Consider the following 24,131-nt stretch of genomic DNA (forward strand, 5'->3'; position numbering starts at 1 on the left):
TGTGTTGAGGATCACGGAGCCTGAGCAGGAAGATGAGCAGCTAAAGTGCTTAATGGATTTATTTCTGGGAAGACAGAAGTGCAGGGAACTCTAGAGGAGGCAGAGCATTGAGAAGACGGAGATGTGCAGCATTTCAGTGCAGCCTTCAGCAAAATGAATATTTTATGGTTCCTTATTCCAAGGGATACTCAGGCCAGGCTGCATGATGGGAAGAAACATCCATTTCACCAAAAGTTGCTGAACTCTTTGCGCAGCTCAACATTCATCATCTCTAGGAAACTCTCAACTCACACGGAATCACTTCCTTCCACTAGTGAGTAAATCTCTTGTGCACCAACCAGTGGTACAGCCTAGAGGCAATGATACAATTACATAGGGGTCAATGACATACGTGGAGATGTCTGTGCTTGAACTGCTACATCATTGGTTGGCTCTTCTTGTTCCCCGTCTGAGGCTGAGAATAAAAGCAAGAGATTAAAATCCCTTTGGCTGCTCTCCCTGGACCCCCAAGCAAAGCCTCCCACCTTTGTGTAAATAGCTCTCTGCTAAATTAGTATTTGCTCTTCCCTGCTGTTATTACTGTCAGGAAAGCAATCAAACGTTATTACAAATAATGATTTTTGCAGCAGGGGCTTTGTGGGATCACATTCATGAGATACAGGCCTAGACTGAGGGATGGGTGGGGGTGCCACATACAAAATGTAGATTTACTCTGTCCGATGGCCGTGGGGTCAATGTTACTACACTTACAGACTGGTGGAAAGTACAGACAAATAGACAGGGGGCCTACTACAAAGCCTTATGGGATTTGGGGTACAGCACTGACCAAACGGGGTTTTGCCTGTGATGTTATTGTTACACAGCCACCTGGTGGGCACCATAAAACCTTGGCTCAGCCGCATTACGGGAACAGCAGGAGTTTTCCCTTTGGCAGGAGCTACAGAGCAATGTTTGGCTCATAATCCAAGGACATCATGAAAAATTCACTGTTTCTTCTGGGCAAATCCCCCAGAGGGTCAACTGAGCCAACAACTTACCCCCACTTTCTTACAACTGACACTTTTTCAAAGGTTCATCCAGAAGAAAGTTTTGCGAAGTTTGAGCTTCATAATGTTGACTCAACTAAAAGTCAAAAAGTGATTTTTCTGCCCCATTTGTTATTGTTTTACAAGTTAAACGGACATTGTATTGACCAGCCATAGAGAGAGAAAACAAGTGGGTAAAATAATATTAAATGACATAATATACATTGTTTTATTTAAATATAAATGTGTAAAGGGCTTGTTATGTTCTATATGGATCATGAGTTGAGTTAACATAAACCCTACAGGAAAATATTGTGAATCTTCTTGACATTGACCCTGTGAAGCTACTGATCCACAACAAAATCTAGAGAGACCTTGAGACAGTCTGATGGTTCCAGCAAATAAATCCCTCCATGAAAATACATAAAGTGACATCTTCCAAAGCTTCAACAACCTACAGGCCTTGAACTAAAATAGCTTGGCTTACTTAACACAATGTATTTATAATTGGTCACAGAATTATTCTCCCTTTAAGGTAGTGGTTCCCAAGCTGTTGACTGTGTGGAGTAAAGGTCCGTTAGAAGAGTTTTGGGTAGAACACCTATCCTTAGATACTCCTGAAAGTCCAACTTGAGGGTCAATTAGTGTTAAGGTGGCCATATATACAGAGATCCGCTCATTTGGCGACCTTGAGGTGGGCAATATTGATTGTGGGCCATAGGGGCCAATGATTGGATCAAAACAAGGAGAATATGGGTGGTCAGATCGAGGACCGCATCAACAAACCGATGCTGTCCTCATTCTATCAGGATTTTTCTGCCCCCTTCGTTATTGTTTTACAAGTTAAACGGACATTGTACTGATCAGTCAGAGAAAACAAGTGAGTAAAATACTATTAAATGACATAATATACATTGTTTTATTTAAGTATACATGGTTAAATGGCTTGTTATGTTCTATTTGGATCATGAGTTGAGTTAACATAAACCCTACAGGAAAACATTGTGAATGTTATCAGGATTTTTCAACCTGCCCAATCGACATCTTACAGACTTTCGGCCAGATATTGATCAAAGAAGCCCATCAGAGGACCCGATACACTGCCCAATAAGCTGCCAAATTAATGTGTTGGCAGCTTATATCACCTTTATAGTTGGAGATGGACACTTATTTTGTGTCCTTGGTATCCTTAGAACTAAGGGGGTCTGTGGGCAACTTTTGGTTCTCAAAGGGGTTTTTGATCAAAAAAAAAGTCTGCAACACAATACTTTAAGGAGATGATTAATGGGAGAGGTTTTGAGATAGAGCAGAACCCCTATTACAGTACAATGTAGCCACATCTACAGATTGATTGATTCAGAAAGTAGTCAAAACTCAACATGAACTGGAAGATACCTTGAGTTCAGGGACATAAGCCTCACCTATTTCCCCATGATTTATAGGTGTATCATGTGTGTGTCATGGTAAAACTGAACCAGTAAAAGCCAAAGAAACCTACATACGAGTGGGTGCCGGCTATAGGGTAACACTTTAATCACTAGGCATAGCCAGGGAGTCTGTCGGAGATTAATGGTTGGATCTTGGCGGTAGTGATGGGTGTGTATAAAAAAGTCGCATTTTCCCTGAGCGGTGATCTATTTAAAGGGGAGCTGCCACAGAAATTTTTTGAAGAAGTAGTAATTATAGGTCTCTGTAAACTTGTCAGGAACCTGACAGTGAGAGTCAAAGGGAGTCAGCAATAATTATATCCCCTTCCCACATATACACTGCTCATTATTCTTATCACTGTAGCACTTCATCGATGAAGATACTGCAGGAATAAATGGAAGAGGCCAGTGGCACATCAATTAGACGTACTCTAAAAATGTCGGTCGTTACCTGGAGCATCTACCAACTGAACGCCACATTGTTTTTCCTCCTCCTTCCAGAACTTTTGGGGATGGCATATGTCCCTTTAAGTAGGGCCAGGGAGCAAGAAGGGGGACGTGATCCAATACTTCATCAAGCAAACCAAGTGTGAGTCACTGGGATCTGTATTCAGCAACATTTTTAGACCCACAGGTTTCCATGCCTACCAACCTCCCTGATTTTCATCACATTAACTCAAGTTGGGGGCCCTCATGCTCGAACTGTAGCCGTGGTTCCAGGGTCACATTGCTCATTATCATATCTTATTAAATTCATATTCTATTCCTTCACAGCAAGTAGAAGTTATCATGGCAACAAAGCGCCTCTGAGCAGGATTGTTAGACCCCTCCAAACTCGCCATCTCCATCATCCTGGGGTTACAGAACTGACAGATTATCCCCCGCACTGTTTGTACAGAAGACAGCTTTCCCTTGCTGGATTTGGTCAGGAACATGAGAACAGGCTGTGTCAGTAACCATGGAGATACTCTCTGAGCCAATTTAAAATAGAAAATCAAAGATAATCTCATTTAACACACATAAAAAAGCTAAATATATGCCTGCTAATATGTTCCAGATCACATTAGGCTCGGTACCCATTCATTTTACACAGGGATATTATGGATCAATAGTCGTGTATTTTAGGCGTGACCCGATTGCTTCTTCCCGGTGCTTTTTATTCTCTTTTACTTCAGTCAGAAAACCAAGTCATTGAATGAACGCCAACTTCATTGGTGATTAAATTCTTTTATGATTCAGTTAATTCAAGTTTTCTTGGGATCAGTTTATTTATTTTTATCAAGTTATGTTATGAATTATGACAGTTTTTGTAGGGGTCTTTTGTGACTGTTAATGTGGTGATTAATGACTTTAGGAAATACATTTGGTGAGAAAACTCTTCTGGAACTACATTTTGGGTGATAAAGCTCTTTAGGGATTCTTTGGTGAGCAAACTCTTTGGTGATCAATGTATTTATGGATTATGTTCTTTGGTGAGCAAACTCTTCTGTGAGCAAAGTCTTTAGGGATAATGTTCCACAGTGAGCAAACTCTTCTGGAACTTCATTTTGGGTGATCAAGCTCTTTATGAATTACATTCTTTGGTGAGCAAATTCTTTAGTGATCAATTTCTTTAGGGATTATGTTCTTTGGTGAGCAAACTCTTTGGTGAGCAATTCCTTTAGGCATAATATTTTTTGGTGAGTAAACTTTAGGGATAATGTTCCACAGTGAGCAAACTCTTGTGGAACTTAATTTTGGGTGATCAAGCTGTTTTTTTGGTGAGCAAACGCTTTCATGACCAAATTCTTTAGTGGCAATATTTCTTGGTGAGCAAACACTTCTGGAACTACATTTTGGGTGATCAAGCTCCTAAGGAATTACGTTCTTTGCTGAGCAACTTCTTTGGTGATCAATATCTTTAGGGACCATGTTCTTTGGTGAGCAAAGTCTGTAGGGATAATGTTCCTTGGTGAGCAAATTCTTCTGGAACTACATTTTGGGTGATCAAGTTCTTTAGGAATAACATTCTTTGGTGAGCAAATTCTTTGGTGATCAATATTTTTAGGGATGATGTTTTTTGGTGAGCAAAGTCTTTAGGGATAATATTCCTTGGTGAGCAAAATTTTCTGGAACTACATTTTGGTGATGAAGCTCTTTAGGAATTACATTCTTTGGTGACCAAATTCTTTGGTGATCAATATCTTTAGGGATTGTGTCCATCGGTGAGCAAAGTCTTAAGGAATAATGTTTCTTGGTTAGCAAGCTCTTCTGGAACTACATTTTGGGTGATCAACCTCTTTAGGAATTAAATTCTTTGGTGAGCAAATTCTTTGGTGATCAATATCTTTAGGGATAATGTTCTTTGGTGACCAAACTCCTGAGGAACTACATATTTTGGTGATCAAGCACTTCAGAAATTACATTCTTTGCGGAAAGTGTCTTTTGAACTGTTTGGAAATAAATTCTTTAGGAATTATTTTCTTTGGTAATCAAACACTTTGAGAGAAGGTCTATGGCTGATTAGTTTTTGGTGTGTAAGTTCTTATCTATTTTGCTAAGCAAGTTATTGCAATGACTACATTGTTTGTTGATCAAATTCTTTTTGTGATCACGTTTCCTGGTAAATATGGTAATTAGGCTCTCTGGGGATCAATTACTTTGGTGAACTCTGAGGAATATTTTGAAAGATGCATAGTTTCTGAAAATATCAAGTTTATCTTCACTATCCCTCTCTCATATGTGTTAGAGCTCACTCAAATAACTGATTCCAGTACAAACAAAATGTAACAAAATAACTGCCTTTTGCACAAATCCTGCATGTAGAGAGACATGATGTCTGTGAGTTTAATAGATTGAGCTCTAATACATCTTCTAGGCAAAAGGAGCCCCCCTATAAGATATATTGGATGTAACTGTCAGTGAATATCTGACACCCAACTGCTGCATGAAGAGAGAATGAAGAGAAACAGATGCTGAGAGAGGGATAGTGAAGATAAACTTGATTATTATAAAAAAAGATGCAGAATTTTTAATTGATTGTATTTAGAAAGTTTCTTATTTCAGTATGAGGAAGCTTATTTAAATTTTTTATTTTAGCGATAGTTCCCCTTAAAGTTAACTTTTAGTATGTTGCAGAATGGCTAATTTTAAGCAACTTTTCAATTGGACTATATTTTTCCTTTTTTTTTTATAGTTTTTGAATTATTTGCCTTTTTCTTCTGACTCTTTCCAGCTTTCATATGGGGGTCACTGACCCCATCAAAAATCAAATGCTTTGTAAGGCTACTGTTATTGCTAATTTTTATTCCTCATCTTTCTATTCAGGCCTCTCCTATTCAGATTCCAGTCTCTTACTCAAATCAATGCATGGTTGCTAGAGGAATTGGGTCCATAGCAACCTGACGGCTAAAATTACAAACTGGAGAGCTGCTGAATAAAAAGCTAAATAACTCAAAAACCACAAATAAAAAATGAAAACCAATTGCAAATTGTCTCAGAATATCCCTCTCTACATCCTACTAAAAGAAAATTAAAAGGTGAACAATCTCTTTAAATTTAAGGAAGCACTGTTTCACATTAAAAATTAACAATATGGTTGCTTAGATCAAAATAAATGAATTGGTGTTGGCTCCATTGCATCTGCAGCTTCTTAAACGCCAATAAAATGTCTTTACTTTGCCATAGGGCTGTTGTACTTGTTCCTACAGCAGCTAAAGGGGACATTTCTTCATTTTATTTCACTTTTAAGCCTCACTACTGGCCAGCTGGCCCAACACTTGAATTTTTAGCCCAAGGGCTGATTGCTCAGATATCTGACAACTCACCCCCTATGTGAATGCCTTAAGAGATAAAATCTAACAGAGTGTAAAGGCCACAACCCATGGGACATTTAAGTAACGGCAATTAAAATGTCAGGTATATCCCCATCAATCAAATGCACTATATGCTGACTGCAACAGTTATGGAACATGCTTAGCAAGAGATGTATACCATTAATATGAATAATGATCTATCTTATCTTTTGATTAACTGCAGCTCAGAGGGCATTTATAATATGCCCTCTGATAGACATGTGGCCCTTCCTATGTGTTTGTTTTTGGCTGAGACAGCATCTTCCTACCATGTATGTAATATGTTGCACCATATATATATATATATATATATATATATATATATATATATATATATATATATATACAGCATTAAAGGGATACTGTCTGTCATGGGGAAAACACACATCAGTTAATAGTGCTACTTCAGCAGACTTTTTCTCTGAAATCTGTTTTTCAAAAGAGCAAACATATTTTTTTATATTTAATTTTGAAATCTGACATGGGGTTAGACATACTGTCGGTTTCCCAGGTGTCCTCAGTCATGTGACTCTGCTCTGATAAACTTCAGTCACTCTTTATTGCTCTACTGCAAGTTGGACTGATATCACCTCCTCCCTTCCCCCCAACAGCCCATCAACAGATAGCAGCTCCCTAACACAAGATAACAGCTGCCTGGTAGATATAAGAACAGCACTCAATAGTAAAATCCAGGTCCCACTGAGACACATTCAGTTACATTGAGTAGGAGAAACAACAGCCTGCCAGAAAGCAGTTCCATCCTAAAGTGCTGGCTCTTTCTGAAATCACATGACCAGGCAAAATGAGCTGAGATGCACCTACACACCAATATTACAACTAAATACACTTGTTGGTTCAGGAATGACATTTTATATTGTACAGTTAATTATTTGCAGTGTAAACAGTGTCATTTAGAAATAAAAACTACATGAGAGAATCCCTTTAAGGCTCAGATCTTAGATGAGGCTATTGTAAACCATCTATTTTTGGCACATTTCCCTTCTGTATTTTAAAATAGTTTTTACTTAGAGATTTTTGGTTATAGGGATGGCCCTATGGAATATGGACTGTATTTCCTTACAGGCATGTACATTTTACTTATAAATACTGAACTAAAACTGTTAATACATACAGTATATATGTTTTTAGTCAATAAATGTTTTTTTTTCCTTTGCTAACAATGATGTTCTTGCTGCAGGGGAGTATGTGGATGGGGTGAGGGACGAAGATGTCATTTTGATTCATTCCTGCCGACAGTGGACAACAGTGACAGCTCACAGCCTCGAGGAGGGACACTATGTTATAGGGCCAAAAATAGACATCCCTCTCCAGTATCCAGGTAAGTGCAATGGGCTGAAACAAATGTTCGTTGTTTTTTAGAGAACTGGGAAAAAAGTATTCATTTATTTCATAGATCTTGAAAATGTTTTTTTTTATAAAATTTCCAAAAAGTTAGAAATTAAGTTGAAGTCAAGGTCAGTGCAGTGATGGAAATATATCGGAAATGGCGACGCATTTCAAGAGGATTATCCATGGGAGGTAACTGTTTCGTTTTCCCTCCATCTCCAATAAGTTTCTGGGAAGTAAAGGGATTCTGCCAGGCCTAATCCGGTGTACAAATTTCAACAATATCTGGGTTGAATTGGATGTCGAAAAGTGATGACGTTGCATTAACATCATGCTGGAAAGAAAAGTCTAGGGTGAGTTGGAAATGGCCTTTAGTGACCTTCACAAGTTCTGACACTTGGCTGTTACCTACACTTTCCAGAGTCAAAGATGTTCCCATGCAGAAACCCAGAGCAAACAATGAAATGTATACTATATAATATTTAGATCAATGCTAATTCCTGATACGGTTTCAATAAATACTGGTAAAACCTCTCGTTATGCCACTGCACTGGAACAAGTACCTCTGAGTAGTTCCACCTCTCAATGAGGTTGGAAACTGAGACTTCGATTCAACTACATCAAAGGCGTTGAAAAAGATGCTGTTAGCGTTGTGTCTCACGGTGTTGGGGTTCAGTTTCCAACAGACCACTGTGTTGATTTTGAAGTTGTCCCCTTGTTGCAGTGGTTTCCTACTACACTCATTAGTATATTGGTAGGTTAACTGGGTTTTGATGAAACTGAACCAAGTCCCTTTGAATGTGACAAGGATATTAGATGGAAGCTCCACCGGGGCAGGAACCAACATCAATATGAAAACATTCTCCAAAACTCCGAATAAATATATCAAAAAATATCAATATCAAATGTGTGAAAGTATATTGTCCTTGTATGATAATGATTTTTACCATCAAACTAACGCGTCTTTACTGTAGATCTTGGTCTACAAATGTTCCCCCCCTTCTTCAATCCTCACAAAATAACTCCAGTGGGTTCTTTTCCATTTTTGCCTATAAAAAAACCCATCAACTTGACTCTCATTTGACCTTATTGTTCTTTTGCCGACAGTAATAGCTGAGATTGGCAGATCATGATCTTTGCACTCAGCTATTTTACGCTCTGGTTCATTAGAAGGGAAAACCACACTGTGACAAACCCTTTGTTTTCTGCAGGAACCTCCAAGCATCGATGACATATTAATTACACCCTTTTATAGGCAGTCAGCGGGTGAGGCTCCCGTGTAATTAGATATTCGTGCTGTGACATAATAAAAATAATATCACTCCTGGTAAAATTCTATCTGTTTAAATGTGGGAACAAGAACAGCAAAGATCAGAGCTATAAATACATTGGAACGGCTTCTGTAACTTGTTTCCTGATTGACTCTTCTACCTCTTGATCAGAATCATTTGTCTCCTACTTTCAGATTCTCAAAATCAGCTTCTCAAAATCAGTCTTTCAAATTGTTTGAATTTGCTTTTTACACTGACTCGTCAACTTTCTGATCTTCTGTTACTCAAAATAAGCCTCAAAATAACTCATTTACATGACTCTCTTGCCTTTGCTTTATGTGACTCTGCTGCCTTCAGTTTCTACCTCTTAATTACGTTTCTTGAATTGCCTTTCCTACCTTGATTTAACTCAGTTTCATAATCCGACTCTCAAATGTCTTTAATAATAATAATAATAATAATAAATATAATAATAATAATAATAATAAATATTATAATAATAATTACACTCTCGTACTTTTCAATAATTGTAATTCATTCATTTTCTTAGACTCTTCTACCTTTATTTATCAGTCTTACCTTTCATTTGACTGACTTAAGATTCTTGAACCACCTTTCCTACCTTGACTTAACTCAAATTGAGTATTCTACCCTCAGTTTTCTTAATCCAAATGTAAAAATGATATTAATATTAATGATAATAATTTCACTCTCTTAATAAATAATTGTGATTCATTCGTTATCTTAGACTCTTTTACCTTTGTTTCTGGAACTGCCTTTCCTACCTTGACTTAACTCAAACTGAGTATTCTACGCTCAGTTTTCTAAATCCAACTCTCAAAATTTCTTTATTTATAATAATGATAATAATTACACTCTCTTAATTTCAGATAATTTAGTCATTTTCTTAGACTCTTCTACCTTTATTTATCAGTCTTACCTTTGTTTGACTGAATTGTTTCTGGAACTGCCTTTCCTACCTTGACTTAACTCAAACTGAGTATTCTACGCTCAGTTTTCTAAATCCAACTCTCAAAATTTCTTTATTTATAATAATGATAATAATTACACTCTCTTAATTTCAGATAATTTATTCATTTTCTTAGACTCTTCTACCTTTATTTATCAGTCTTACCTTTGTTTGACTGAATTGTTTCTGGAACTGCCTTTCCTACCTTGACTTAACTCAAACTGAGTATTCTACCCTCAGTTTTTTAAATCCAACTCTCAAAATGTCTTTATTTATAATAATGATAATAATTTCACTCTCTTAATTTCAGATAATTGATTAATTTTCTTAGACTCTTCTAACTTTATTTCAAACCAACTCTCATACATTCAGATTCTCAAACCAACTGTTCTGCCTTGAGTTTCCTAAATGCAACGTCGTTCTGTCAGTCCTTCTGACCATAAAGGCTTAGGCCTGGGGTGGCAAGTTTTTTGGGGCGGCATGTCACCCCACCAAATCTGAGTCTGAAGCACTGATTTGTTTTTTAAATATCCACATCCAATGGGGAGGGGGTGGTTACAAACCGGTGACAGGGGCCATGGGGCACCTGCTAATTAAATCTAGGCCTGAGCACTAGAGAAGAGTCTGGTCAGTAAATAGACTGAGGCAAATAAAAATTGTTATTTAAGAGGATTGGGTATTTTAGGGTGTTTAAACAGTAGAATAAATAGTAATAGATTTCAGAATTTATTTTAAGAAAAAAATCTTTCTTTGAAATGTACACGACTTTCTGCGAAATGCTTCTAAAGCCTCCTGTAGAACCTCCCAGCATTACAGCTCCTTTCTCGATGGACCTTAAAACATTGGATGTAGGAGGTTTGGGGTAATGGTCTATGCAACACGGTAGACTAAGCCTTTCTTTATTCTTATTTCATGACAATTTTGTGTGTTAAATAATAACAAAACATTGTATCGACCAATTATGGATTTAGGACACAATGCTCGTCTTACAAACACCCCTATGCCTAAAATTTGTCTTGTTTAGAGTTATTCCTTAATTTAACAAACTTTTTGTTGCATTTCATAAAATTTGGTCAAAGAAGTTCACTGATCCAGTATTTGGATTGGACTTTTATCATCATGTCTGACAATGCCAAGTTCTTGGCTCTCGTTTACTATGGGCAGGGCAGAGAAGTCAACCAGGAACTAAATATGGGTTATTTCTGGCCATGGAACATTCATTTCCTCCACTCCCATTAAACCCTGGTGGCTTTTGGCTGTCGGTAGCATGCGGGGAATTCTATAAGACTGCAGGTCACTCAATACAGTTTTGTGATCTTCAGAACATACTGAGCCATCAAAGGGTTGTAAATGATATGATTAAGGCCAAGTGTCTCCCTGCATGAACTATACAAAGAGAAAGAGGTGATATAAGGCTCCACGGCCATTGTTATCCTTATACCTCTGCCTAGAAACAGCTTTATGACTGCTGGGATATTTTGAGAAATCTGAGCTCATTCCCATTGAGTTGGGACTTAATGAGAGATTTTAGTGTTCCACTCTGTCAGTGATTCAACCTAATGAATAAATAATGTGAAATGTATCCAGGTCAGAGCGTGTGCGTGTGGGTGAGGGATGGCTGGAAGGCACTGGGCTTGTAAAATGTGTTGACTTGCAATGTTCATTCATAAAGGTGTATTACACTCCCAGACGCACGGCACCATGGGTATTAGTGATGTCCCACCAGGATTATTAGTCACGCCTATCCCACTTGCTCAGGGTTAGTTTAAAAACAATTTCAGGGTTAAAGAGAGGTCGGTGCTAAACAACAACTTTATTGCAGTCTTTTTCAATCAATTAGGTCAATGGGGAACTAATTCCTAAAAATCAAGGTTCTGCACAAAAGGGTGGTAACTTTTAGTGTGTTATAGAATAGCCAACCCTTCGCAAGTTTTCAATTGGTCTTCATTGTTTATAGTTTTAGAATTATTTGCCTTTTTTAATCTGACTCTTTCAAATGGGCGTCGCTGACCCCTTCTAAAAACAAATGCCCTGTAATGCTACACATTGCTACTCTTTATTCCTCATCTTTGGACCCTAGCAACAAGATGGCTGAAATTACAAACATGTGAAATGCTGAATAAAAAGCTAAATAAGTAAAAAAACCACAAATAATAAAAAATGAAAACCAATTGCAAATTGTCTCTGAATATCCCTCTCTACATCATACTAACAGTTATCTCGAAGGTGAACAACCCCTTTAAGGGTAGAGGCACACAATACTATTTGGGGGAGATTAGTTGCCCGGCGACAAATCTCCTCTTCTTCAGGGCGACTAATCTCCTCGAACTGCCTCCCACTGGCTAGAATTTAAATAGCCGGTGGTATGGCAATCTAAGTGCTTCGTTTTCCGAAATCGCCCGAAGTTGCCTCATGAGGAAAATTTGGATGACTTCGGAAAACGAATCGATCCGAGTGCCATCCCGCTGGAGATTTACATTCTAGCTGGCGGGAGGCAGTTCGGGGAGATTAGTCGCCCTGAAGAAGAGGAGATTTGTCGCTGGGTGACTAATCTCCCCCAAATAGCATTGTGTGCCTCTACCCTTAAATTCAAAAAAATAAACCATAAAAATCAAAAACATTTTTGAAATAATTCTTATCAGATTTCAGCCAGTCCCATTCAGTAGAGACATTTTATCAAATTCACACTTTAAAACACACCCAAGTGGGACCTTAAGGCAATGACACCAGGGGGATTGTAGTCTCCACACTAAATGAGATTATTTGCAGGGATTCAGTTTATCGCAGAACTACGTCATCTCTCGCACTTTCCTGCCTTTAAACTGAATTGTCGCAAGGAATGTCAAGGCAATTTTGGGGAGATTTTTAGCACATGGTAGCAATTTTTATTGCAGGTGCCAATGTGGGCCATTGCCCTAACAAGGCTTTAAAGTTCAGATAATACAATGTAGCAGTGGTTAAGGGGGATAACGGATATACGGATAAATTAATTCACAAGATAAAACAATAGAAAACCTAATTTAAGGCTGTGGATGGAAGTAGTGAGGCATCTCTGTTGTGCTGGTGTTTAAAGGAGAAGGAAAGGTACCGAAGTAGTTTATTGTTAACATATTAGCCACAATAGTACAAGCTATAATACTAGTTATTCTGCAGAATGCTTTACCATACCTGAGTAAACAGCTCTAGACACTCGCTCTGTTTGTTTAGGATAGCAGCTGCCATATTAGCTTGGTGTGACATCACTTCCTGCCTGAGTCTCTCCCTGCTCACTCATAGCTCTGGGCTCAGATTACAGCAGGGAGGAGAGAGGAACAAACTGAGCATGTTCAAGCCCTAGCCCTGGAGGTTTAAGCTGAAAACAGTTAGTCTGATACAGAAGCCCATGAGTACACAATAGAAGGAAAGAAATGTGCTGTTTCTTTTGACAGAGGACTCAGAGCAGCGTTACTTTGAGGGGTTACTGGTGTATTTATATAGACCTTTCTGATAAAGCTTATTAATTTTAGCCTTTCCTTCTCCTTTAAAGTGGCAGAAACATTATTCTGGCTTATTTGCCTCATCCACAGGCTCATTGGGCAACTTGTGCTTTTCCTTCAGTGACTTACACCTCAAAAAAGTTAAAAAAGAGCTCCTCACACTTCTTTATTGTTGCATTTGATATCAGTCGGTCTGTCCTGCCTTCCATTCTAACCTACTGCTGCACCTACTGACTCAGGGGGAGGTACAACTTGGCTCAGATGTGAGTTCCCTCAGGGCTTTGTATCAATTGCCACTGGTCAGTTGTTGCACCTAAAGGACTGAGCGCAGACATCAATCACATGCCAAACACCACAAATACTCCAGCAAACACTGGAAATGACACTAGGTAGACTTTGAAAATATTCGGCTCAACTGGGCCTTGGCAAAACAATCATGAATTTGCATCCATTTTGGACATAATTGCAGTAGGTGCAGGCAATTGCATCAAAAATTGATTTTTAACAGGCGAAGATACCCATGTCTGTCATGAAAACAGCAGAGTAAAGTGGTAACTACAGGACAAGATAGAGACAGTAAGGAACAATGTGAGAGAAGGATATAATGGAGACTGTAGGGCAAGTAGGGTACTGGAGGAAAAATGTCGATAGCAGAACAAGATGAAAACAATATGGAATCAGGGAGACAGTAGGTCCAGAGAGAGACAGTAGGGCAAGGTTGAGACAATAGCGCAAGATAGAGACAATAGGGCAAGATAGAGACAGTAAGGCAAGATGGAGACAGTTGGACAAGATGTACATAGTAGGACAAGATGGAGACAGTACGACAAGATGGAGACAGTAGGACAAGATGGAGACAGTAGGACAAGAGGGAGACAGCAGGGCAAGATGGAGACAGTAAGACAAGAGGGAGACAGTAGGACAAGATGGAGACAGTAGGGCAAGATGGAGACAGTAGGACAATAGGGAGACAGTGGGGCAAGGTTGAGACAGTAGCAGTAGAGCAAGACGGAGACAGTAAGGCAAGATGGAGACAGTAGGACAAGATGTAGATAGTAAGACAAGATGGAGACAGTAGATCAAGATGGAGACAGTAGGGCAAGATGGAGACAGTAAGGCAAGATGAACACAGTAGGACAAGATGTAGATTTTAGGACAAGATGAAGACTGTAGGCCAAGATGGAGACAGTAGGGCAAGATGGAGACAGTAGGACAAGATGAGACAGTAAGCCAACATGGAGACAGTAGGACAAGATGGAGACAGTAGGCCAAAATGGAGGCAGTAGGCCAAGATGGAGACAGTAGAGCAAAATTGTAACAGGCAAGGCAATATGAAGCCAATAGGATATGATGGCAACAGTAGGCAAGAATATGGCAAGACAGTAACAGTAGAACAAACTGACAGTAGTGTAATTTAGTCAGGAGGACATGATGGAGACACTAGGGTGTGCAGTTCAGAAAGAGCTGACATACCTTGTGCTTAGCAGTCCATATAGAAATTCTGTGGCCCCTTTATGACTAACAGTCCGGTAACTTCTGAATGAAACAAGTGGAGACCTGGCAGGATAAAAACTGTGTTGGGCATCTCTGAGCTCTGGGAATAAGCCTGTTTTATTCATCATAATATATTCCTCTTGAAATATTTCTTTCCCCATCTGTATTCCTGTAAGAACAAACTATTGATCTGCGTCTGTCTCAGCCCCTCCATTGAATATACGAGGGGCTGCACGTGAGACACGACTGTCTGTAGGAGCCACGTTGGAATTCTGGGGAGCCAGTGTGATTTATACGGAGCACTCACTGTCCTGACCGGCTGAGCTTTTAAACATTGCACAGTAAGTCTCGCTGATGAATAAGTTAGATGTTTAGTCTTTGTGTCTCTGCCTTTAGACTCCAGTATAAAACAGACCCTATTACAGGAAGATACTTGCTCTGAATTAGACCTTTTTATAATCAGCAGTTTGGAGAAGCATCTAAAGCCATGATTTCCTCCTACAATCTGCTGTTTCCTTCCTAAATTCCTAACTCCATGTCCTTCCAGCAGAACTGCATGAATTTGTCAGTGTTGTATTCATGTGGCACAATTAGGGGCACTTACACACCTTCCTGCCCCCTACACTTCCCCCATTGCGTCATTCAGATGTGCACATTTGGACTCAGGCACTGGCAGCAATGGAGCCCTCTACTTGCCACCTGCCCAGCACTGGACTGGAGGGGTCTGGGACCCACCATGGATTCTGCCTTAGGGCCAGGGTCGGACTGGACAATTTGGGTCCCACCGAGTTGCAAACTTTGCCCCCTTCCCGCTCGCGTGAGCGAATTCCTGTGCAAATGCGTGAGCCGAGAGGGAGCGGTCTTGACCAGCGGAGACCCACGAGAGTTGGGGCCCACCGGGTTTTTTCTCGGTGTTCCACTGGCCCAGTCTGATCCTGCTTAGGGCCCCCTGGGTTGCCCAGCCATGAAGTCTACCCGGTGTCGCAACCCACCTCTGCCCCCCACTCCCCCAACACATACCTAGTCACGTGTCTGATTTTCACTTTTTTCCACCATGATTGGGGGTCAGGGGACAGCACAGTGGGAGCAGGTCTGGGTCAGCAGAGCCCACTGGGTTTTTTTCAATATCTCCTGCTGGCCCAGTTCAACCCTGCACTTGCCCTATGGTAAGGGCTGATCCTTGCTGAAAAAATGGTAACAAAACCCAGAAAGAACAGGTGCCAGGGGCCAGTATATGCACTACCACAATCAAAAAGTTTGCAATAAGCTATGCATCAAGCAAAAATTTGTTTATGTGGGGGGGGGGGGGGATATACTCACAGTTCACCCCAGTCCACAGTTGCATATCCATGAAATTGTAACAATAGTTGTGAGTCCCTCCAAAAAACAGTCAGGATTATTAAAAAAATGCAAAAACATTTATTAGGACATAGTAGAAAATGGCCTAACGCGTTTCGTGCCCTTTTAGGGCACTTACTCATCCTCGCTGGCCTTGTAGGGAGGGGGAGCTTTATAAACCTTTAGATGTATATATATATATATATTCACATATTTGTTGGGACCCAGTGATACACTAATGTGACGTCTGTAAGTACAAATGGTGGGTGAGAAGTGACTGCACTTTACTATCACTGTTACTCTATCGCAGCCTTGGTTCTCTGGTGCAACAGCTCATGGTATAGAGGGAATTATAGGCTGAAGGATCGGGGGCTTAATGCCAATCTCTACTTGGCAGTTTTCCCACTGATCAGACTCCAAGAATAAGGCCATTTATACCCAGAGCCAGAGAGCTGACAGTCAGGATGGGCAGTGATTTAGACGTAGTGATTTCGAGGGGATGTGAGCTCAGTAAAATCCAATATTTACTCCGGAAGGAAGGATGACAAATGATAGGCAGGATTATTGCACGCTGGGGTCCCACGGGGAGACATTGGCTAAGTGCAGCCGAGAGGAACAGGGGGGTTTCTTGGGTTAGGACACGGCGCAGATAATTTACCATTAAAAGATTTATATGGAACATGGCACCTGCCAAAAGTAAACAGAACTGATATTTTTCCCAAAAGGTTTTAAGGCAAATGAAGGGTTAACATCCCCCGAAAGCCACAACCCATGGGCTGTTAATACAGAGAACTGACGTGTATGTGCAATTTATATAGTGTTTATATGGTCTGTTGTGCCGCACATTGTGGATCTGTATAAATGAGAGACAATAACGAGGCTTCTCTCAATTCCCATCCATTTGTGCCGTGGCCATTGAGAGGCATCACTGGGGTTCCAGGATAATCCAAATACATCAATAAGGAAGGAGTATTGGGGAAATCCAAATACATTGTAGGTTTCTAAATCCATAGTCTGTGTTTTTTGTTTTGGTCTGGACTTGGATCACATTGACTGTCCAGATAAAGTCCGGCTCCTGTTTAGAGAATGGGGCGTCATTATTAATTCTGGGGGTGAATGGTATCCCAGACCAAAAAAATACATTTGCCCCCCTGTGTCAGTCTGGGGACCCTCAGTCAGGGGCCAATTATAGTCAGTCCAGTTATTTGGGAAACCTTGACCCTGATACAGACACATAGAGACCTTTTGTCTCCAGGGTGGGTTCCTGACTGTGGGGCTGTTGCTGGAGGTTTCAGGAGATACACGACCAACATTGGGGGCTGCTGAGCTGGAGCCGTTTGGATGGAAACTCTGAGCGACTCCAGCGTTTGTGCTTTATTCTCCTCCCGTGTAATGGGAACTGGGAAGTACAGGGAGGCTGCCACTTGCCTGGAGTCGGAAGCTTTTAACTCATCCAGAGAATCAGCTGAGGACGAGCTGTTAATAAATAAATCATTATCCCCTTTCTCCGCAGATATGGGGCGTCTGTGTCTAACTGGCAGTTATGGGAACATATGGCTACAATAATAGTTTCTCTGGGCCTCCTGCATCATCCCTAGTCCCTGTGCATCAGACAGAGAAACACATGTCAGCCCCAAATCCATTTCCATATTAAAGGGGAACTGAAATTTAATACAAGCTTCAACATATTGAAATAAGAAACTTTGTATATACAATCAATTAAATATTCTGCATCGTTTCTCAAATAATCAAGTTTATCTTCACTATTCCTCTCTCAGCATCTGTTTCTCTTCATTCTCTCTTCATGCAGCAGTTGGGTGTCAGATATTCACTGACAGTTACATCCAATATATCTTATAGGGGGGCTCCTTTCCTAGCAGATGTATTAGAACTCACTCAAATAACTGATTCCAGTACAAACAAAATCTAACAAAATAACTGCCTTTTGCACAAATTCTGCATGTAGAGAGACATGATGTCTGGTGAGTTTAATAGAGTGAGCTCTAATACATCTTCTAGGCAAAAGGAGCCCCCCTATAAGATATATTGGATCTAACTGTCAACATCTAACACCCAACCTCCTAGCAGATGTATTAGATCTCACTCAAATAACTGATTCCAGTACAAACAAAATAACTGCCTTTTGCACAAATTCTGCATGTAGAGAGACATGATGTCTGGTGAGTTTAATAGAGTGACCTCTAATACATCTTCTAGGCAAAAGGAGCCCCCCTATAAGATATATTGGATGTAACTGTCAGTGAATATCTGACACCCAACTGCTGCATGAAGACAGAATGAAGAGAAACAGATGCTGAGAGAGGAATAGTGAAGATAAACTTGATTATTTCACAAACAATGCAGAATATTTAATTGATTGTATTTCAAAAGTTGCTTATTTCAGTATGCTGAAGCTTATATTACATTTAAATTTTTTGTTATAGTTCCCCTTTAAGGTTATTCTGCTCCAGGAACCTTAGTCATCAGCATATGTGGGTGCTGCCACACTGTCTCTTGATAAAGCAACCAGTTTATTTGCACCCCCAGGTACTTGTGCCCATAGTGCAATACATACGTCACTGCTGGTTCAGCATAAAGAGAGAGACGGCTGCTCCCACCCTCCCCTCTCACTCCCATTAGGCTGTTCTGTCATATTGGTTTCTCCTATAAATGGGCCACTGGTGACCTCTGGGAGTCGGCATAGGGCGAATCAATGATTAAACAAGAGCTGATCAATAGCTGCTGCTGCCGTTGGTTAAAGCCATTGAAATGGAATTGACTAAACTGCGACTGGCGGAGCACAAACAAGTCATTCATCTTGTCATTAACCCCTTCCCGGGCACCTCTGGGGCAGGTATTGTTCTTGGGACAAGATATCCTATTAAAGCTAAGCCTGTGTATCGAGTCCTATACCTTCCCTGCCTGCAGAAAGTCTCTTATTGAGCCAAATGTCTTTGTGTGTGAGTTATAGTTCAGCTTGAGACGCTTTACCTCCACTATTCCTGCAAAGGCCCAGCTGACACGTAGCAGTGTTTTACCTGGAGATCAGCAGTTACAGCAAGTTCTATTCATTGGATTCCATGGAGACGTTTCTATAGCAGTTTGGACTCTCAGGAACCAGTGGAGTTTGTGCTTCCCCAGTGCTTTCTACTAGGGTCCAGTAACCCATAGCAACAAGTTGCCAGTAAGCTTCCATTTCTCTACTGAACTTAGAATAATCGCTTTGTATGATGTGTGCCATGTAGAGAAATGCAGGAGCCATAGAATAATGTGATATTATCCATTAGCAGCCAGGGATCAGCCTAGGGTTGCCACCTGGCCAGTGAAAATGATGGTTGAGCCCAATGTTATTAATAGGGAATAAAGATAAATATATAGGAAGGTCAGTGATCCCAATGTTATTAATAGGGAATAAAGATAAATATATAGGAAGGTCAGTGATCCCAATGTTATTAATAGGGAATAAAGATAAATATATAGGAAGGTCAGTGATCCCAATGTTATTAATAGGGAATAAAGATAAATATATAGGAAGGTCAGTGATCCCAATGTTATTAATAGGGAATAAAGATAAATATATAGGGAGGTCAGTGATCCCAATGTTATTAATAGGGAATAAAGATAAATATATAGGAAGGTCAGTGATCCCAATGTTATTAATAGGGAATAAAGATAAATATATAGGAAGGTCAGTGATCCCAATGTTATTAATAGGGAATAAAGATAAATATATAGGAAGGTCAGTGATCCCAATGTTATTAATAGGGAATAAAGATAAATATATAGGAAGGTCAGTGATCCCAATGTTATTAATAGGGAATAAAGATAAATATATAGGAAGGTCAGTGATCCCAATGTTATTAATAGGAATAAAGATAAATATATAGGAAGGTCAGTGATCCCAATGTTATTAATAGGGAATAAAGATAAATATATAGGAAGGTCAGTGATCCCAATGTTATTAATAGGGAATAAAGATAAATATATAGGAAGGCCAGTGATCCCAATGTTATTAATAGGGAATAAAGATAAATATATAGGAAGGTCAGTGATCCCAATGTTATTAATAGGGAATAAAGATAAATATATAGGAAGGTCAGTGATCCCAATGTTAATAATAGGGAATAAAGATAAATATATAGGAAGGTCAGTGATCCCAATGTTATTAATAGGGAATAAAGATAAATATATAGGAAGGCCGGTATTTTTTTCCAGAAAAGGTGTCAACCCAAGATCAGCCCAAGGCTAAGGATGAAAGTGTAGTGTGAATATAATGGGGGGTAGATACACGACTCATACACATGACTGATTCTCTGTGTGTAAATCAGCAGTAACAATTCCAGTATCAATGATATTTTTCTTCGGTCTGTTGCCCTTTAAAGGATAAGTAAACCTTGAAAAGAAGTGAATATAAAATTGATGAGCGGGCTATTCTAAGCACTTCTGCAATGTACATTCATTATTTATTTTAATTACAAGATATTAAGGGATACATGTGCTGTTAATATGAATGAATTGTGTTACAACAGCGCCACCTGCTGGTCAGTTTCCCACCAGTCTGACCAGCAAGTAGTCAAGGAAGTTGTCAGGAGAAAGAAAGAGGCTGATGTTCTTCTGCTTAGGAAAGATGTGAGAAAGGTTTCTAATTTTATTCCTAATTAGAAGAACATCAGAGAAACCTCTTCCCCTCCAGTTGCACCCCCTTCCCTGGCTTTCCTTCCCAAGGCATCTGCCACTGGCACTCATTGGCTGTGCAGATCTTTTGGTGGGCGGCTAGTTAATAGGTTTAAATATGTGTCTGTGGGAGGGGGAATTTATCTGTTGGGCACATTAATATCTAATTAAACTGCTGCTGAACAGGAAGGTTCTTTAATATTCCCCGTTACTGAATATTATTCCCATGGAACTTACTCTTGTTCATGAGTCTCACCCAGTGCTGTCCCAGGTTCTGAACTGGAGAACAGACTATTGACTCTCCACCCTCACCCTCAACTCTTCCTCTGGACTCTGAGCTGAGGTACAGCCAAGAGATATATATGTACAGTATATATGCAATGCCTCATGTCGGGAATATACAGTTCTCTGCCAGCTGGGCAATTCCATTGGATTGATCCCTCTGAGTAGCTATAATAAATGGCAAAGAAATGCTGCTTGGCCTACACCAGTGCCCCTGTAGCCCATACCAATCGGGAGTTTAAAGGGTGCACAGGGGTTACTCCAAATGTAGCTGCTATGGAGCAACCAATGGGACATACCCATGACTAATGTTGTCCTGGGGTTACACCCGACTTCAATACGGACCTTGTTACAGAGTTCAGTGTTGAGTTTGTGGTTTGAATGTGACCTGGAGGAGTCAATGCAGATAAAGTGAGACCCAGCGGCTGTGCTACTTGCTGGGCAAGACCAACCTAAACAAGCAAGACAAACACACGTTTCTAATCAGAACAAATAAGAAATATAGTGTGTATATATATATATATGGGCTGTGTTTCTATTGGCTACAGGCTGAAGCTTACAGAACCGAGATGAAACGAATGAATGTTCCGTGGGAACCCCCACACCTCAGTCACAATGGAAGGAAAGGCAGCTGAAAGCAATGAAAAGAATGGGCTGCTGCACAGAACCAAACTGGAGCTGAACAATCACATTCAGACAACCAGTGGGTTCATGGAGAAGTCACCGGAGACTAATTGTCTATAATGAATGAAGTCATCTGGGACCTTCTTGTTAACTTTTGTGTGGGATTTCCATGTTCTCTCAGGCGCAAAAATCCAATTCCTACGAATAATTATTATTCTTTCCCCAGGCTCCTCGTCCTCATCAGGAAAAAGTTGCAGCATCACATTGTTTAATGCACAAAGCGACTCATTAGCTTATTGTTTGTTGTCTCTCCAAAGGCTCATTGAATATCTTTGTGTTGTTGATCTAAACACTTGGCCAACCATGGCTATTCCTATCACTACATCACTTTACTGAAGGGTACACTGTGTGTCATTCCTTGTGTGTCTCTATGCATGGCTCCATGTGTGTCTCTATGCGTGTCTTTATGCATGGCTCCATGTGTGTCTCCATGCATAGCTCCATGTGTGTCTCTATGCATGGCTCCATGTTTGTCTCTTTGCGTGTCTCTATGCATGGCTCCATGTGTGTCTCTATGCATGGCTCCATGTGTGTCTCTATGCATGGCTCCTTGTGTGTCTCTATGCATGGCTCCATGTGTGTCTCTATGCATGGCTCCATGTGTGTCTCTATGTGTGTCTCTATGCATGGCTCCATGTGTGTCTCTCTGCATGGCTCCATGTTTGTCTCTTTGTGTGTCTCTATGCACGGCTCCTTGTATGTCTCTATGCATGGCTCCATGTGTGTCTCTATGCATGGCTCCTTGTGTGGCTCTATGCATGGCTCCATGTGTGGTTCTATGCATGGCTCCATGTATGGCTCTATGCATGTCTCTGTGCATGGCTCCGTGTGACTCCATGTCTCTGTGCATGGCTCCGTGTGACTCCATGTGTCTTTATGCATGGCTCCATGTGTGTCTTTATGCATGGCTCCATGTGTGTCTCTATGCATGGCTCCATGCGTGTCTGTATGCATGGCTCCATGTGTGTCTCTATGCTGTATCTATGCATGGCTCCATGTGACTCCATGTCTTTGTGCATGGCTCCGTGTGACTCCATGTGTCTTTATGCATGGCTCCATGTGTGTCTTTATGCATGGCTCCATGTGTGTCTCTATGCATGGCTCCATCGGTGTCTCTATGCATGGCTCCATGCGTGTCTCTATGCATGGCTCCATGCGTGTCTCTATGCATGGCTCCATGTGTGTTTCTTTACATGGCTCCATGTGTGGCTCTATGCATGTCTCTGTGCATGGCTCCGTGTGACTCCATGTGTGTCTATATGCATGGCTCCATGTGTGGTGTCTCTATGTATGGTTCCATGTGTGTCTATATGCATGGCTCCATGTGTGGTGTCTCTATGCATGGCTCCAAGTGTGTCTCCACTGCCTCCTGCTACTCTCATGGTTGGAAATGGTTCTAATTTTCTGAATGTTCAGTAGCACAGTTAGGAAAAAATAAAGGATTTGATTTCTGTGCTGTCATCGTGTCTTGGATGGCATTCTCATAGTCACTTCCCAGCATCCTCAGCAAGACAGTGCTGAAACCTGTAGATTCCCTTGTGTGCATGAATGTTTCTTATGGAATTGGGCTGCCCAGAGCTTCAGTGCTGAAGGACAGCGACTTTAACAGTCCACACGGTATCAGTAGTGTCAGCGCCCTCTAGTGGAGATGAATGGGAATTGGCCAAAAGCTGAAACTGTTTTTGTGTTCTTTTTTGCCCTCTTGTGGAGATAAATAGGAAGCACATGGTGACTCTTTGGTTTCAGATTCAGCAATGTTTCACTTTAGTTTCTCAATAACTCGCAAAAACTTTTCAGTGATTTAAAAGAAAATGCTTTCAAATAGTAATTTCCTTGAGTAATTTGGCGACAGAACATTATGCAGTGTATACAGGATCAAGGTGTAGAGGCAGTAACATTGTATTACATGTGAATAAGGGAGGGATTTGCAGCAGGAAAGAATTGCTTGCAGCAGTGAATAAAATCTCAACTCATTCTTCTATTCCAGGGAAATTCAAGCTTCTGGACCAGGACAGGGATGTGCGAGAGCCAGTGCAGTATTTCAGTAGTGTAGAAGAGGTGGCCAGTGTTTTTCCTGACCGAGTCTTTGTTATGGAAGCCATCACCTTCAGTGTCAAGGTAAGCCAAATTCTACTTCTATGTGCAAAGCATAATTGTTCATGATATCACTCCAACTTACAGTTCAGCAGTAAAGAGTGAGTGAAGTTTATCACAGCACAAGTAACATGACTGGGGGCAGCTGGGAAATTGACAATATGTCTAGCCCCATGTCAGATTTCAAAATTGAATATAAAAAAAATCTATTTGTTC

At 40.4% G+C, this 24,131-nt stretch overlaps 1 protein-coding gene across 1 annotated transcript in view; it reads left to right on the top strand.

Annotated features, from left to right (window-relative positions):
- garem2.S (GRB2 associated regulator of MAPK1 subtype 2 S homeolog) overlaps positions 1-24,131 on the top strand; it is a 47,465-nt gene that overhangs the window by 14,706 nt on the left and 8,628 nt on the right. Inside the window, exons 2-3 of the mRNA XM_018266052.2 lie at positions 7,484-7,624; positions 23,809-23,939. Coding sequence (XP_018121541.1) covers positions 7,484-7,624; positions 23,809-23,939 — 272 coding nt within the window. The remainder of the gene's footprint in view (positions 1-7,483; positions 7,625-23,808; positions 23,940-24,131) is intronic.

This window comes from Xenopus laevis, chromosome 5S, assembly GCF_017654675.1.
Source record: "Xenopus laevis strain J_2021 chromosome 5S, Xenopus_laevis_v10.1, whole genome shotgun sequence".
Taxonomy (NCBI): domain Eukaryota; kingdom Metazoa; phylum Chordata; class Amphibia; order Anura; family Pipidae; genus Xenopus; species Xenopus laevis.